Here is an 18,030-nt window from a genome sequence, read left to right on the forward strand (position 1 = left end):
AGGCCTGTCACCTACCCAGGTTTCCATACTTTCCAGTATGTATAGATGACTGGTCCCATCTATCCCATATCCCATTTGGATCTCGTACATGTCAATGGGCATTGAGGCCAGGTTCATTCCAACCAGCCCCATTATCCAGTCCACACTGGTGCTAGCAGGTACTATCATCTGCCCAGCATGGCTGTGCCTGACAGAATTTGCCCACATCCCAACATTTGCCAGCTGATGCTGTGGCAAATCCCAACCCACCCATATTGTCTCTGGCTTACGTGTGTACCAGGAAGTACAGTCAGCCTGACCAGGCCTTACCCTGATCCAGCTCTCATGTAGGCCATCAGATGTTGTTGCCTTGCCCGGCCTTGTCTGCCCCAAACCTGCTCTCATGCTCACCAGTGGGAGTAGTGGCCCAACAGGGGGCCCCCTGCAGTACTCCTCTTCCACCCATTGGGTCCCTCTCACCACCACCACCCCCTGGGTTTCACATGTGCTGGTTGAGTACTGTAACCCAGTCTGGCACAGCCTGCCTCAACTCGGCATTTGCCATTTGGTGCTCTAGTCTGGCCAGGCCTGGCCCACCCCCAATTCCATCTCTCACTGGTGGGGGCTACAGCCTAGCCTAGCCCTGCCAGTCCCCAGTTCTGGCCCTAATGTGGACTGCCTGGTATTGCATCCTTATCCGGCCTGACCCACACTCCATTCTAGCACTTGGATTCTCTAGCGATTGTTGTAAACTGACCCAGCCTGGTCTGCCCCTGACCTGCACCCAATGCATGCTTGTGGGTACTGTATTTTGGTTTGGTCTGGACTTCTCCCTGTCTTGGTTCTTGCATTCACCTTCAGGGAGTATGTTCTGAAAGAGGAGTTATCCAAGCTCCTCCATCAGGATCTTTCCCAATGTCAAATCTCGTGCACATCGTTAGGTCCATGGACAAGCCCTACTTAGTCCACCTCCTGTCCCACAGGTACAGTGGCCTTTCTCATTTGGCTCTCACTCATTCAAGTTGTTGTTGGGTACTAGAGCCCAGCCAAGCCTGGTCCGCACCCAGACACAGCTCACACATTGCTCTGCAGGGGCAAAGAACTAGCCCATTCTGCATGCTCCCTGGTTCTCATGAGAACCAGTGGAAGCTGGAATCTATCCCAGTCTGGCACATCCTAGACCCAGCCCACACCCATGACCAAGTACCCTGCAGATATATCCAGACCAGACTGCAGACCCCACCCTAGCCCTCACACTCCCCAATGGGAATAATTCTCGGCCAGGGCATCCCCTTAGCACCTTAACCAGACCTGTTTCCATCAACAGATCTTATGCATGCCAGTGGTTGCTCTTACCCATTCTGGCATAGCCACTCATCTGTCTTAAACTTTGCCTTCTGATTCTGCAGCCTTACCTGGCCCAGCCAGGCCCCGCCAGGCCCCAGTGCAAACTCTCACTAGTGGGTGCTTCAGTTCAGTCTGCTCCCACCTCTGGCTGATGTAAACCAGTAGGTGTGATACCCTGGCCCGGCATAGCTTGTACTCCAGCCTGGTTTCTGCACTTGCCAGTGGGCTATAGGTTTGCTCTGCCCTGCCCAGTCCGCCCCCTTTGAAAACCAGCCCACACACTTGCAAAAGGATGGGGCTACTTTGCCCAACTCACCCTGCCCCTAGTTCTGGACCATGTGTTCACTAGTGGGAGCTATGACCCTATTGGTGAGTTTCCCCTCTGCCCACTCCCAGACCCAAATCTTACATGTGCCAGCGGGTGTTAGGCCCTTGCTCAGGATAACCTGCCCCTCCATCTTGGCCTTTGTATGAGCTGAAGGATGTTGTGGGCCAACCCGCCCCACACCATATTTTAGAATGTGCATGCAGGTACTGCCACTTGGATCTGCACAGGCTATTTTCGGCCCCAGTACCTGTGTGTGTTAGTGGGTTCCATGTTCACACGTAGTTCAGCCCATCACCATCCAAGCTCTTGAGCTTGTGCTCACTTCAGCAGCACATATACTAAAATTGGAACCATACAAACTCTTGAGCTAATCAGCAGAACTTGTATTTATGCAGGGTTGGACCCACTTATCCCCCATGGATTTTGCCTCTGGACCTCATTCTCTTTCTTGCTGATTAGTGTCATGATCCTGCCTAATGTTACCTGTCCCCTGTTTGGACACTCAGTCAGGCACTAGGATTCAACTCTGCAAGACAGGCCCACAGCCATTGTGTGGGGTGGCGTGTGGTGGTTAGCAATGCTCTGCACAAACAAGCCCACCTCAGGACTCCCATGTGGGCTGTTGAATCAGTCTGGCCCATACAAATAATGGAGTTGCTCACCTCAAAACCACAAGTTCTCAGTCCCCCACGTACCTCCAAGTACAGTAGCTTTGTCATTGAGTGTCCCTCCTGATTCATTCCTCACCTACACATACAGTGGCCTTATTTACGGATGTCCCTAGAGCTCACCACTGGGCAGCCAGTGGGATAAACCTGGCACAACCTGGCACACTGGCTGCCTGCAAGCCCAGGACCCTCCCCCAAACCAGGAGCGGTAGATGAAAAGCTAGTGTCCCCAGCAACCACCCTAGCATGGCACGGGTTCTCCCAGCCACAGTCACATGGCTGGGAGAGTAAGGTACTTTTCTGCCACTCAGACTTACTTGGGCTCTGCCCACTAAGATGGTGCCAGTGGGCAGAGCCATGGTCTTGAGCACGCCCAGAGGTTTCCGAGATTTATCCCTAGCATGGTTGCTGTGGATAGAGGAAATTCTCCCAGTTCGGCCCTGGGTAAGCCCAGTACTCTTGCCCAAGCCAGGAGCAGTAGATGGAGAGCTAGGGTTCCCAGCAGGCAGCCCGGTGTGGCACAAGTTGTCGCAGCCACAGTCACATGAGTGGGAGATTAAAGTAACCTCTCCACCACTCAGACTTACCTGGGCTCCTGAAAATAAAATATTTAAATTAAAACTGACAGAAAGCATGAATTAGATTAAATCTAAGATCATTTGAGCAGGTATTTTTTTTAAATTTCTCGCAAAATACAGAGACTGTTTTAGAGTATAAATTTATCAGCAAGTTTGAATTGCCATAAGTTCCAGTTGGCTCATGCTCTGTCTTGCTTAGAAAGTGTTAGCATTACTGGTGCTCACAGTAGATTTAAAAGCTCTCAGTCAAGGTGAATAATATGAAGTGAGCATGATTTTCTCTCTCCCCATTTAGAAATAGGTTACAATTGGAGACTAGAATAAAATAAAATAAAACAACAACTGCAAAAAATAAAAACAGAAAAACCACTTCCCTGGAGTTTAATATTGATTTTTACTGAACTCCACAGAGCATTCCTCCAAACATTCTCTTAGGATAAGTTCTTCAAAGGACAGGCTTTTCTGCTATCTGCAGAAAGTCGAACAATTCCAACTAGCAATTTCCAAGAATGTTCCCCACTGCAAGAGGCTTGTTTGCAACTGTGTCATGCATCCAACAGAGTTTTTTGGTCATGTTTTGTTTTGCCAGGAGGCAAAAATCATCAAATGCTAAAAATATTTAGAGTATATGTTATAACTAAACTTTAGGTATTCTCTTCTGCTTTTAGTTTTAGCATTTATGTACTACATACAAACATAAATTGATCTCCGTTTTTTCTCATTATTCCTAAAATAGCCCCAAGGTATTTCAGTGTTCTTGCTACTAAGGCAGGGTAGTCATTTATATATGGGACAGGTAGAACTGGCACGAACTTCAGTCTGGTTACCTCTGTTGTTTCTCACATTTGTGCCTTTTGAAAATTTTCTTGATCTCTGAAATAATAAATCTGATCCAACTAGATTTCTTTATTTAAACACACACTTTTGAATTAATGTGTGCAGATGAATGTATCTGGAGTTGCACTACAAGACTGTATAGGATAAGCAGCCAAACGTTACATAGATACAAGCATATGCTGTACCGTTAAGATGATAATTTGGAAATAATAAGGTGATTATTAAGTGTTTGAGAAAAATTTAGAACTAATTTTAAATAAGTGATTTATCTGATTAAACTAAATGTCAAGTTATCTTTTGATTTTTGCTAATTAATGCAAACTTCTTAAAAACTAATTGGTACTCATCCAGACCTTTCAAAATTTACCCTACTGTTTTTACCTTCTGAACAAATGAATATATACATATGTTTAGCGTACTATCCAATTTCAATACATTAAAATGCAAGCATACTAAGCAATCTAGTGATGAGAACATAAATGAAATCTAAAACACCTACCTTTGTGGTTCTTCATGATCTCCCTGGAGAACTGGGATTGGAATTAAATAACTCAGGCAGCAAGTACATTATAACTCAAATTAGCTTGATTTAAGTTACAATACCATGAAATCTCAATTTTTATATTGTAAAGTAAAAGCAACAATTTAACATGTTTAAAGGACTGGAAGTATTGCCAGAGACCATGGACCACTTCAAGAAGGAAAAAAAAAAGCAGATTATATTCAATATTTGTGTCCCAATGACCCATGTGGCAGACACTGATACAATTCTTGACTGCTTGCTTCAGCCTGGCCACTTACTTGTGCATTTGAGGAATGAATCAGCAGCTGGAGAATTTTTCTCTCTTCCTTTTCCCCTCTCTCTCTCACAATGCCTTCTAAATAAGCAAATAAATGAAATAAATAATACTGAACACCTTCTTCACAAATTCAAGAGCTATATACAATCTTCATGCATTGTACACGTACATGCACAGAGGCAGGCAGATACTTACCACCAGTATATTTGAAAGAGTTTCTGAAAAATATTAGCAAAATATGTACTATTGACGATTACAGTAGGATACAATCTTCCTGTCAGCAACGATACATCAATTCAGACAGCAGCAACCATTCTAGCAAGTTGTCCCATAATAGTTAACGAAGTCAAATGGGAGACCACAATTTCTGAGTTTGATTTAATAAAGGCAGGATTCACACTGAAGAAAGTGGGAAGGAAATGATAGCTTCATCATCACTTCCCTGGTTCCTAGTGAGCACAGTCTGCAATGAAATGCCTGTGTTATGAAGAAAGAGATGAATTAAGGCTAGCCATTAGACTGAGTCCTACTTCTAGACTCACACTCAGAAATGTCAAAGTCAGATAAGGCCTCATGGTCCCTGCTCCCGTGTCTGTATATTAAATTTTTAGAAATCTTACAGCTAAATTACCAAGGAGTCACCTCTGCCACCTCTCTCCCAGCTTCCAACGCAAATCAGAGCAAGACTCTATGACTGAGGGGTAACATAGAGCAGGGATCTTTGACTTCCCTTGAACCTCAGAGCTGGCCCACAATCATGAGACTCAGCATCTGTTAAACCTCATATATCTGTGCTTGAAATGGAATTTTAGACTAGTTTTGGTGCAAGATCTGCTTAAATGCCACCACCAGGTTCAAGTGAGCCTGTTGTATAACCCTGAGGCTTTTAGGCCTAGGAACTGTGATTCCCATGTGACATCCAGTATTTTTCTTCTTTAGGGCAGGATCCAGGAACCTCTTCTGGGTTTCCACTGGATTCTGGGACCCAAGGATTTGGGCGATATTCCCCCACTTTCTCAGGTGAAATAGAAGGAGCTTGACTAGAAGTGGAACAGCTGGGACTTCAACCATCACGCATATGGGATGCTGGAGTCATATGCCACAGTGCCAGGCCCATCATACTGCATGTTGATTGTCAAGGAGATGCCTTCCTGATTCCTCCTCCACCACTGGGGAGACGACAGGAATAACATTCTATCCTTGGGACCCAGAGCTAGGCTGGTCCATCATATCAACCCTGTTTTGACCCACCCACTGTCTGCCCAGGTAGCTGAGAGGCTTCAAATAAAAAATTCAAATCTACAGAAGGCTCAGAAGTCACTGGTTCAATACAAGCCAACTAAGTTTATCTGGAAATAGTCAAACAACATATTTAAAGATTAAGATGTTTCCCAAAGCTGCAAAAGAAAAGTAAAAAACAATATACAAGGTTGCACTAATTCACCTGACTGCAGAATTCTCAGCAGAAATGTTGACAGTTGTTGGGGAGTGGTTTGGGGCTTTTCAGTACTATTAAAACTATGAATAAACAGTAAGCTCCATGTACTATGTATTTGAGGGAAATATAAAAATATTTCTAGACACATGAAAGCTTTGAAGAATTGTCCTTGAGTTTGGTAATCCCGTGTCAGGAAAATTACTATACACTATATATTATCCAGACTAAAACTTGAAGAAATCAAATATCTGAACAGAATAATAATGGCTAGTGAGATTCAATCAGTAACAAAATATCTTCCACTAAAAAAAAAAATGAGGATGCTATATAGGAGTAAGATGTTCTGGGGTTTCATTACCCAGCAGAGTGAGCCACACTTTGGTAGTGTTCTGTATATTTTTCTACAAATAAAAAGTTGGTACACGGAATTCTGATGTTTTTCTGCAAATGGAAATCTTAGATGCTTAAAAAGGTATTTATCCTGATGGAAAGTATACGATGTGTATACGGGTGCAGTGTCATTTAATATTATTTATAGAATTACAATTCTTGAAAATATGTGTGATTTTATTTAGAAAAATCAAGCAACAGAGAGTATGTTTATGATTTATGGTCTAATTCTTTACAATTATCCAAACATATTTTCCAAAGATGAGCATATCCCTGTTTTAGGATCCAGAGAAATTTGTATGATTGCCATTCTATTTGTATGACTTATTATTTGTTTTAGAAGCTGAAAAATTAATATAATGGATTTTTTTCTCTAATGTTGATTAGACCAACAATTTCCCATAATATTAGTCAACAAGGGTTAGTAGGGTATGATATATAGCTTATAAGGCACATGCGTCAAATGACAGTTGTAGAAGGGTAAATTAGCATGTCACGGAACTGCTCCCTCCATATTTATTTTGAATCTCAGAGATCCTCAATTTTCAGAGCAGTACTAATGTTTTTATTTGAGAAAAAGCATGTACATTAATTTAAACAAGTATTCTTTATTCAAGATATTAATTAAAACTATATATTTTTGACTTGAATGAGAAATAGAAATATGAATAAAAGGAGAAATGTTTTGAAAATGCTCTATGTATCATTAGGCATATAATATACTGATTAAATTATATTTGCTGTATTAAAAGTTTTTACAGTTTCATATAACTAACATTCAGTTATTGAGTAGTTAATGGAAATTAAAACTTAAATAGCATTTAATATAAATGAGGCTCTTATTATGTATTAGCTGTATATATTGATATCTGAAGGTGTTTATGTGCTCCTATATTTTACCCTAACTAAATGTAGTTAGTGAGGACGTTGTTTGATTCACCAAAAACTATGCCATATCTGTTGTAAATGTGTTATTCTTCCTCAAGTTAAAAGGCCTAACGTATTCTAGTTAAATAGAGGCATATTTTAAAGGAAAATCTTAATTTTCTAGTAAGAAAATCAGTAGAAATTTAGAGAACTAGTTAGCTACTTAACACATATCTCAAATGTGTGTGATAAAACAGATAATATGTAGTTCATTTTTGTTTCCACCAGGGAGACCTAATGTAGGCACTTTGACAGTCTCTTAGTTCGGCTTCATTTTACCAGAGACAATTTATGTGTAATTATTTTTTTCCAATAGTTCCTCAATAAATCATACAGTTAACACTTCTCTGAGGATGGCTAGTCTGTATTTTTTTCTGAGATATCCAAGCAGGGTTAACAGGTTTTTGAAGGTCTCGAAGATAGAGAGACCATTTTCGAAGCCCTCTGCTCATCTATAGAGGCCAAATAAAATTTCCTACTGAAGGTTTTTGGTATTAAAAAAAATTATGTATGAAATTTACTGAACTTCAAAGTTTACATGAGCAATTTCAGTACTTGAGGCAGAAAGAATAAAACAAAACAAGCCAAAGGTTAATTTAGGAATGTTTTGGCTCATGTAGACTTAGTGAAAACATAGTTTGTAGAATGAGTGCCTGATCGTATAAACCAATTACTGTCAGAGATTGCATTAGACAAGACCATCGTGACTAGTGGTATATTCAGCCTTGGCGATCATAGGCACAGCTGTGTCAAGAGCGCAGTAGAAGTTATAGTATTTTGAACACTGAGTAGGGGATGAAGAGATAAACAACGGAATCTAAAGTAAGATCTTTAGAATTATATTTGATGAAGAGTGGCAGGAAAATGGACGGAAGGAAGTAAACCTTAGATTGAAGGGAAGATTAATATGTTCTTGTTCCTGGAAATTGTTTTATTTATCAAGAGAGAACCCAATACATTTTACTACTTGTAAGAAGGGTCCATTTGGGAGCAAGATGCTGCAGAAAGCTTAAGGAAGCAATACTCTGAGGCATAGATGGTATAGAGGAAAATAGGAAAACATGACAGGCACTGGTACACCTAAAGATTGATGAAACAGATACATGCGATTTTGAAGCAAAATGAAGCAGAAATAAGCTATATGGATATGGTTTGATATGCTCAGTTAAACCAATTCCAAAGATGTGAATTTATTTGTAAATCCATCCTTTTGTGTCACAGTTAAGTAAAAAAAGTTGGAATCAGAAATAGTAAGGTCATTACAGGAATATACTTACATTAAGGTTTGTGGTTGGAATTTGTGTTTTATCATTAGTCACAATGTACTTTAAATATTTTCAAGGAAGAATGATATGAAAATACTGAATGTATGTTTTGAATTGTCTAATTATATTCATTTCTATACACAAGTGTGTTTTCTAGGCCAGTATTCTTGAGGGAATAATAACTTTTACTGTAGAACATGAAGCCAGTTAATGGAAAGAAAGTTTTTTTGATTATTCTACCCTTAATTATCCTGTTTATGGTGAATACATGTAACATTTAGGTATGTAAACTAATCTAGGTAATTCTTCAATTACTCATGGAGTACAAGTTTCCTGTTTTAAGTTTGCATGTGTCTTCACATGAGCAAACATTAACCCCCCCCTGTCTCTTGGTGGTGCAGATATATATACTGTGAAGGGTCAAATTTCATTAAGTTAACATGGTTTATAAGCTTACAGTTTCAGAAAGAACATAAGTACATTGCTCTTGAGCAGAAAGGACCCTGTGTGATCACAGCACCTCCTGAGGTAATGCAGTAATATCTTGACATATTAAGTATGATCCAAAAACCCAAGCTAAAGCTTATATGTATTTTTGAAACTTATGCTTTACACTTAATCTTAGCCAAAAGGCCAAGAAGCAATGAAATTTTTACTTTGTAGTGATGTAAATAAGCTGTACTTTATCAATAAAACTATTTCAGTCAGTGATTATCAACCAATAGAGAATCAAACTTAGAGATAAGTTTGTGCATTCACATTGTTCAAGCTTGAGGGAAAATATGGAGACTGTGAATGTTTCCAAGAACAAACAATTCCAGAATTCCTACAGGAGTGAGGAGGACTAACGTATCCAATTACAGTTGCCTATACCAAGTTGTCCAGTAAGACAAGGGGCGATATGCTACATAATTGATGCCACATTTAAGCTCAGTTAACTTTTCAGCCTATCTATAAAAACAAATGTAAGGTAATACAGATGCCATATGTGCAAAGACAGCATAATAATGCAAACCACTTATTAAGGACACAAGCTCTGTTTTTAGGAGATTTCATCCAATATTCTCAAAACTCACAGGACATGGACCAGGGATAAAGAGTACAAAGTGTGAAATAGAATTGTCGTCAGTCTGCAGCTGAAACTTTGATTAAGTGGCTTGGCAGTTAACAGTGCTCTTACGGAAATCTTTACAGAAAAATTCAGCCTTGAGTTTTTATAGAGATTATTGTGATCTAGGAATTAAGTTTAAATTTATTAGCCAGCTGACATTAATTTTGTCTTTTAAACAAGAAGGCAGCTATGGTGCTCCTTTTCTGATTATGGTAATGAGGTTTGCATGTACACATTTGAATCCTATTTGCAAGATGTTCTTGAAATAATTGACAAAACTTACATTTGATTGAGCTCATGAGGAAATCAAGAGATTGAATTCAGCTAGACTTGATTAGGAAGGTTTATTATTATTATTTTTGAAAGTTATATTATTTAAATTGAGAAGAAGAGATAGAGAAATAAGGTCTTTCATACACTGATTCAATCCTTAAATAGCCACAACAGCCAGAGTTCAGCTGATTTGAGGCAGGGAGTCTCCCAGGTGGTTGCAGGATCCAAAGGACTTGATCATTCTCCATTGCTTTCCCAAGCTATAAGAACTGGATTAGAAGTGGAACAGCCAGGATAAAAACACGTGCCTGCATAGGATGTTGGTCCCCTTGGGCAGAGGGTTAGCTTGCTGTGTCATTTTGTTGGCCCATAAGAAGGACTTTCTAAATATATGTTAGTATTATTGGTTTGTATTTTCAGACTCTATGCATTTTCTATCATGCATTTTCACATATTGACTGATGTAATTTATCTTTTACATAGATGTTTGCAGTATGTCTTTTCATTGTTACCTAAATTTGGAACCAATCAGGATATCTCAGTAGGTGAATGAGTATTGTGTCATTTAGACAATTTAATTATTCACTACTAAAAACAACAGAGCTAATGAGACATGAAAACATGTTACTAAGGGAAATAATACAGCATGAAAATGGTGGAAACTATGCTTCCGTCTACATGGCACTTTTTAAGGATTTGATTCATTTATTGAAAGGCACAGCTAGAAACAAGGTATATATAGAGAGGTCTTTCAATCATTGGTTAACTCCCCCAATGGCTGTAATGATGGGGCTGTGCCAGACCAAAACCAGGAGTCAGGAGCTCTCTATAGATCTTCCACAAGGGTGAAGGGACCCAAGCCCTTGGGCCATCTTCTACTCCTCTCCTAGACACAGTAACAGGGAGCTACATTAGAAGCAGAGCAGCCAGGAGACAAACTGGCATCCATGTGGAATGTCAGTGTCACAGGTGCCAGAATTATTTTAACTGCAATTTTAATTTATTAATTAAGTTTCATGATACACATGCATAGGCACAGGGATTTCCACTACTATCTATCTCCCCAGTCTTCCTCCCCCCATCATTTTTATCCATATTATTACAATAGTATAGTTGTTTAACGAGTCACCAGTCCATCATTCTTGTGTTTAAGTGCATCATGACTTTGTAGGTATCGAAAGTGGTAGAAACTCCAGTATCCTACTACAGTTGCTACAGATGCTTGTGTCTTGTAGAGTGCTTCATATGCTTTCCTTTAATCGATATTGGTTTCAGGGCCATGTAGCGCTGACTTTTGTATTAAGTGAGAATGGGAGTCTTACTGTTTACACTGGTATAAGTGGCTGTATATATATGGGTTCTCCTCTGGGGATTTTATATTTATGCAACAGTGAAACGGAACTATAGGCTGAGATCTCTGATGAACATAAATTCAAAAAGTCTTAAACATACTGGCCAGCAGAATCCAAAAATAATGATTATTCACTTGGTGCAGGTGGGATTTATCCCTGGCATACAGGATTGGTTCAGCGTACACATACACAGATCAATAGAGGAGATACATTACATGAGCAAAAAAAAAAAAAAAAAAAAGCCTTATCATTATCTCAATAGTTGCAGATTAGGCATTGACAAATCCCAAAGCCACTTTACGTAAAAACCCTAAGTAAAATAAGCATAGAAGGAACATTCTACAACACAATTCAAAACAATTTATGAAAAACTCAATGCCAGCAATATGCTAAACGAGAAAACACTGGAATGGTCCACTTTCATCAGTGCTATTCAACATACTATTAGGATTCCTCAAGGGAGTGATTAGGTAGGAAAAACAAAGTAAAGATTAAAATCAGAAATAAGGAATTAAAATTATCATTATTCACATATGACATGAGAACCAAAAGACCTAATCAAGATAGAATTGATTCCAGATCAATGCAATTTCAATCAAAATACCAAGAACATTTTTCTGAGAGTGGAAAAAGATTCTAAAGTTCACATGGAATCATAGGAGATCTCAGATATCTAAAATGCAAGCAACAAAATCAAACCCAGAGACACCACAATACCAGCTTTCAATATATGTATCGGAGAAAATTTATTCAAAGCATTCTAATACTAGCAAAGCCATAGGTATGTGGACTTAATGAGATATATTAGAAAATCCCAAAATTAATCAGTGAGTCTACAACCAACCAATATTTCTCTGTCTGTCTGTCTGTCTGTCTCTCTCTCACACACACACACACACACATCTTTTAATCAAACAATATTGGAAAAATTGGATTTCCATATGCAGAAGTTGGATGGCAGTCCTGTACCTTATGTTTTATAGAATTAAAAATAAACTTTATTTATTTTTATAATGGATTAATGTACTAATTTTAGGACCTGAAGTGATAAAAGTACTGGAGGAAAAGTAAACAGTGAATGACATTGGAGATATCTTTGATGAGACCCCCAAAACACAGATAGCAAAAGGAAAAATAGGGAAATGATGCTACATTAAGCTAAAAAAATGCTTCTGGAAATGTTTTTACATCAAGCTAAGAAGCTTTTTGAAGTGAGGAAAATACTCAATGGAGTGAAGAAATAGCTTATAGAACAAAAGAAACAGAGTTGGGCAAAGGACATGAAAAGACATTTTTCAAAGCATAGAGAACAAATGGGCAACAGTCACATGAGAAGATACTCAGGATCACTGACCATGAGAAAAATGCAAATAAAAATCCCAATGGGACCTGCTGTGGTAGCCTAGTGTCTTAAGCCCTTTTGTTGCACACACTGGAATCCTAAATGGGTGCAGGTTTTTGTCCTGATTGCTCCACTTCCCATCGATCTTCTTGTGTGTGGTCTAGGAAAGTTGTAGAGAATAGCACAAAGCCTTGGGACTCTGCATGCATTTGGAAGACCAGGAAGAAGCTCCTGGTCCCTGGCTTTGGATTGGTTTAGCTGCAGCCATTGTGGCCACTTGGAGAATTAATCAGTGGACAGAGGAGAATTCTCTAAGTGTCTTCTTCTCTTTGTAAATCTGCCTTTCCAACAAAAATTAATGAATCTTTAAAAAATAAAAATACAATAAGTTCCCCTTATCTGTCTAGAACTGCAATCATCTAAAAATGCTGATGAGATAATGGAAAGGATACTCCAATACATTGTTAATGAGAATACAACCTGCCATAACAGTTATGGAAGAAAATATGGAGATTCACCAGCAATCTAAAAATAGACCAACAGCCACATGACCCAGCATCCTATTCATGGAATACAGCCATGTAAAAGGAAATGAAGTGAGCATATGAAAAGGTGTTTAAACTCCCATGTTTAGTTCTCAATTCTCAAGAGTTAAGATTCTGAATTAATTCATATGTCCATCAACTGTTGACTGAATAAAGGAAACTTTGCATATACCTAATATAATACTACACAGCAATAAAAAAATAATGAAATTCTCTCTTGAGAATCAAAATGGATGCAATTGGAGATGACAGTGCTTAGGGAAATTAGCAGGTTTCCAAGCCACAGCTGTTTTATCTGATTCATAGTAACTAATATAAAGTGCAAAGAAATTAAAGAATATGAGTGAAACTGACAACTTGAGGTTTGATTATTATAATGCTTGTCTACTCCTGAAGAATGGTGGTATTTCTATTTATTACTTTTCAATGCTGTTATTTAGTGGAGGATTAAGCTTGTAATTAGAAAATTGAAAGTGTGTGATAGCGAAATTTAAAAGAAACAAAAGAATTAGAGAGTGGGAAGCATCACTATACTCAAGTGTATGAAGTGCATGAAATCTGTTACTTTTATTTAAATACATAAAAATTATGTGAAGCAGAGAATTTGGGGGTTAATGAACTTTTTTGTTCTGTCATTTCAATGATGGAAAAAAGCTCTTATACATTTATCATAATGTGTAAAACAGACTCTGTGAACTATCCATTTTCACTGATAATTTGTTGGTGCAGATTTACCGTCCACAACAATTGTACTATTAGAATACAGGATGGAGGTTATGATGCTGTGTGTGTGTACATGTGTGTGTATGTATGTGTGTAACATTATGTGAAAACCACATTTTTTCAATTTTGTTGTGAGCCTAAAACTATAGTATATAAATAAATAAAGTCTTTTTAAAAAAATTACAAATCATGATGAGAAAAATGACTCATTTGTATTGAACAGAGCTAATAGACAAAGAAGGCGGATGGGAAAGAGAATACTATTTTTCATTTTTTTAAAGATTTATTTTTTTTATTGGAAAGGTAGATTTACAGAGAGAAGGAGAGACAGAGAGAAAGATCTTTCATATTGCTTGTTCACTCCCAAAGTGGCCACAACAGCTGGAAATAATCTGATCCGAAGCCAGGAGCCAGGAGTTTGGTCCAGGTTTCCTGTGCTGGTGCAGGCTTCCAATGCTTTGGACTGTCCTCTACTACTTTCCCAGGCCATAAACATGGAGCTGGATGGAAAGCAGATTACCTGGGATATATACCAGCTTGCATTTGGGATTCTGGCAGATGCCAAAGGAAGGATTAGCCACTAGTTTTCATTTTGAAGAACGAAAAAATACATTCTTCAAAAATATCTCTTTTTAAGTACAAGTAAAAGATGAGTTCATTTTAGTGCAAAAAAATTTAAATCCAGGCATAATTTTTGCATTTAATTTCTAACTTCAAAGTCATTATTTTACTTCTTTTTTGTGTTTAGATAAGTGTTTTATATAATCTCAATAATCTTTGTTTAATTATTCCAAGAAATTTAAACTACAGATCAAGTAAAAATGTGGGAAAGAATATACAAGTCAGGAATTGGAGTTACATAACCAGTCAAGATATTAATGCATTTCAGTTGTTGATTTTGTATTATGACTTTTCATTTAAGGGGATTACAGTAGCTGTGAAATGGAGTCAGGTGGTGAAATAGGACATGACAAGATGTGATGGAACTTTTTGTTTGAATAATGAATGTGATTTATATTGATTGTGATACGGTGTGTGTGTGTTTCTTCTGTTTACTTCGTACCTGCTTAGGAAAGTCTGAGAACAGTTGAGGTACCTGATTGTTTTAAGGCAATTGAGGCAATATGAAGCTGACAGTTTTTACGAAGTTTAATGTTAAAAGTAACTGGCTACTGAGAAGCACGTGTAATATTAATTTAGACACAAAGGGAGAAAAGATCATTGAAACACCCATCTTCATATTTTATTGAAGAATATTTGATTTGCCATATGAGTACCATGTAAATAATGTGATATTCCCAGTTTTTAGCATCGTTCTGAAGTCAAATAATGAAAGAAGTAAGTTTTTAAAAATATGATGTCTCTTACCAAAACTAGAAACTTTTCAATAGTTTTTAGGTGGAGAAAAACTTCAGAATCTATTGACGTTTAGATGGAAAAAAATTCACTATTGAGGAAGGCTCTATGATTACTGATTTGAAAACAAACTTAGAAGAGTAATGATGTTGCTAATGAATCAAAAGATATAGGATGACATTATTAATGCAATAGATTCAATAGGACTTGATCTGGCAACTCATGCAGCTGTTTAAACCCCAACATCTTGTTGTCAGTCTTTGGATTAATGCTAATGGGGACTTGACATAATTCTGGCAGTTAGGAGCCAGTTGGAAGTCCTCAGCTCACTGGGTCCTTCTCTGTTTCCTTGCTTACCATTCTGTTACCCTTGTCCTGTCTTTGCCTATCACAACACTTTTGTTCATTCTGTAACAAAAGAGAAATAATCAAACATTGCATAATTTTCTCATGACATTAAAATCAAAAACACATTTTGTTTTGTAGACAAGTTTTGTTAATTCATGGAGCTACATGTTGGTTACATTGTGATTCAATATAGTATTTTTAGTATGCTTAAAATTTTTCGTAAAAGGTCTTAGAAATTTGTAGTTATAATAGTGGTAAAGAAGACACTGAGTTTCTAGAAATACAAATCTTTAGTTAAGAATTGAGAACTATGAGAAATACTTCCCTGAAAATGGAAGCTAATTCTACAAAATTAACTGGCCAGCCACTGGGGGATGTCAAGTGCCATGTGGGCTACTCAGAGCCCAGGAAATACAAAGCATAATTAACTACCAACTACAGGAAGAATTCAAGGCCTCCAGAAACATCCTGCTCTCTGATCTAAGAGAACTGGAAGCAGCACAGGATCCAGAAAACAAACAGAAAATCACTAATTAGTCAGAACAGGGAGACTGGATTCAAATAACAAATCTATGACAGAAGCCTATTCTTTCTATTGTGACACATTCCTTAAGAGGAAATATTTTTTATGCTTTTCTTCCATTTTAATTTTTTTCCTTACAATTTGTTTTATTTCTTTTTTTATTTCCTTAAAAAATTTTTTTTATAATATTACACAGTTGATTAGGGCAGTATGGGTCAAGGGCTACAGGAAAGTGCAGAACATCATTGTTTCTACATTAATATCATTTTTTCCTCTGTATCTGGGGTCTGGGGAGAAACAAAGGGAGAAGTCCCATCCAGCTTACCACCCATCTCAGGTCCCTGACTTGGGGCATGCTGTGAGCATCCTTCTGAAGCAGTTTTGATGGTTGAACGGTTCTGAATTACTGACAATCTCGCCATTCTAATCACGAATGCCTGACATAGTCTCTTCCTGTTTGGGGTTCTGAGATCAGCATTTCAGTTGAGGTGATCCCAGACCTGATTCTTGTGTGTGCTTGCCAGTAAAGGGTCCAGCAAAGTCTGTTGCTCCAATCAGCTTATGCACATGCTGGTTGTTGTAGTTACTGGGTCAGTTCTGTTTCCAGCCCTGTCTTCCACTTGAACCAAAGGGTGTTGTAGTCCAACTCAATCCTACCCAGTGCATACTCGGCCCTCAGGCAAACCAGTGGGAGCTGCAGCCCAGTTGTGGCAACTCCCCATAAACCCCACCAGGTCTGCTGCCTACCTTCCCTGGTTGCCATGCTTGCCACTATGTATTGCAGGCTTGTTCAGTCTGTCCCACATCCCATTCAGCTGTCTTACAAGTCAATGGGCATTGAAGCTTAGTTCAACCCAACCAACCCTACTATCCAGCCCACATGCATACTGGCGGGTGCCTTTCTGTCTAGCTACCCCTGCCCCTCTCCTGGTTTTCGTGCTCTCCAGTGGGAGTGGCAACCCAAGAGGGAGGTGCCCAGTATTTACCTACTAGGCCACTTCCACTCTTGGATTATGCACTCTCTAGGTGGTTCTGGAGTTTAACTTGCCAGATTTAGCCCCCAGTGCCAGCCTCTGCCAGATGATGCTGCGGCAAAGCCCAACCAACCCTCACACACTGTAAATTTTGCTTCCACCAGTTGAAACAGTTAGCCCAGTCTGGTTTTTCTTTGATCTAGCTCACCTGAGGCCCACTGGTGTTGTAGCCCGGCATCGTCTGGTCTACCCCATCCCAAGTAATGCTCTCCTGTGGGAGTGGTTGTCCAGCAGGGTTGTCCCTCTGCCAGTTCTTGCCCCCCACCCCCGGTTCTCACATGTGCTGTTTGAGTGCTGTGGCCACATCTGGTACGGCTCATCTCACCTTGGCATTCCGTAATGTGCACTGGTTTGTGTAGTGACCGAACCTGGCGCAACCCACAATCTCTTCTGGTGTTCGGATTCACCAGTGGCTGTTGTGAATGGGTTCTGCCTGGTCTGCCCCACACCTATGCCAAATGTATGCTGCTGGGTATATTTCTCTGGCCTGGTCTGGGTTGCTCCCTATCATGGTTCTTGTGCTCACCTGTAGGGACTGTGTCCCAATAGAGGAGTTTCCCAAGCTCCTCCACCAGAACCTCTCCCTGTGCCAGATCTTGTGCATACTGGTGAGTCCATGGGCCAGTCCTCCTTGGTGGTCTTCAATCCATTTCAGTTCTTACTGTTGGATGTTTCACCCCAGTCAAGGCTTGTCCATACCCAGACACTGCTCACACATGGCTCAGTAGGGGCAGAGACCTAGCCTAGTCTGTCTTACATTTACCTGGGTTCTCCAGAGTACCAGATGATGCTGGCTTGTATCCTGGCTATGTGTACCCAGCCCCAGTTCACACTTGTGTCAAGGGAGATTGCAGCCGTATCCAGAC

General features: G+C 39.2%; 1 protein-coding gene across 1 annotated transcript in view; it reads right to left on the reverse strand.

Annotated features, from left to right (window-relative positions):
- The window catches only part of LOC131479867 (filamin-A-interacting protein 1-like), an 86,619-nt gene extending 69,277 nt beyond the window's left edge, over positions 1-17,342 (reverse strand). The window contains 2 exon segments of the mRNA XM_058661347.1: positions 15,617-15,667; positions 17,313-17,342. Coding sequence (XP_058517330.1) covers positions 15,617-15,667; positions 17,313-17,342 — 81 coding nt within the window.
- Positions 17,343-18,030: the final 688 nt, after the last annotated feature.

This window comes from Ochotona princeps, chromosome 3 (assembly GCF_030435755.1).
Source record: "Ochotona princeps isolate mOchPri1 chromosome 3, mOchPri1.hap1, whole genome shotgun sequence".
NCBI lineage: Eukaryota > Metazoa > Chordata > Mammalia > Lagomorpha > Ochotonidae > Ochotona > Ochotona princeps.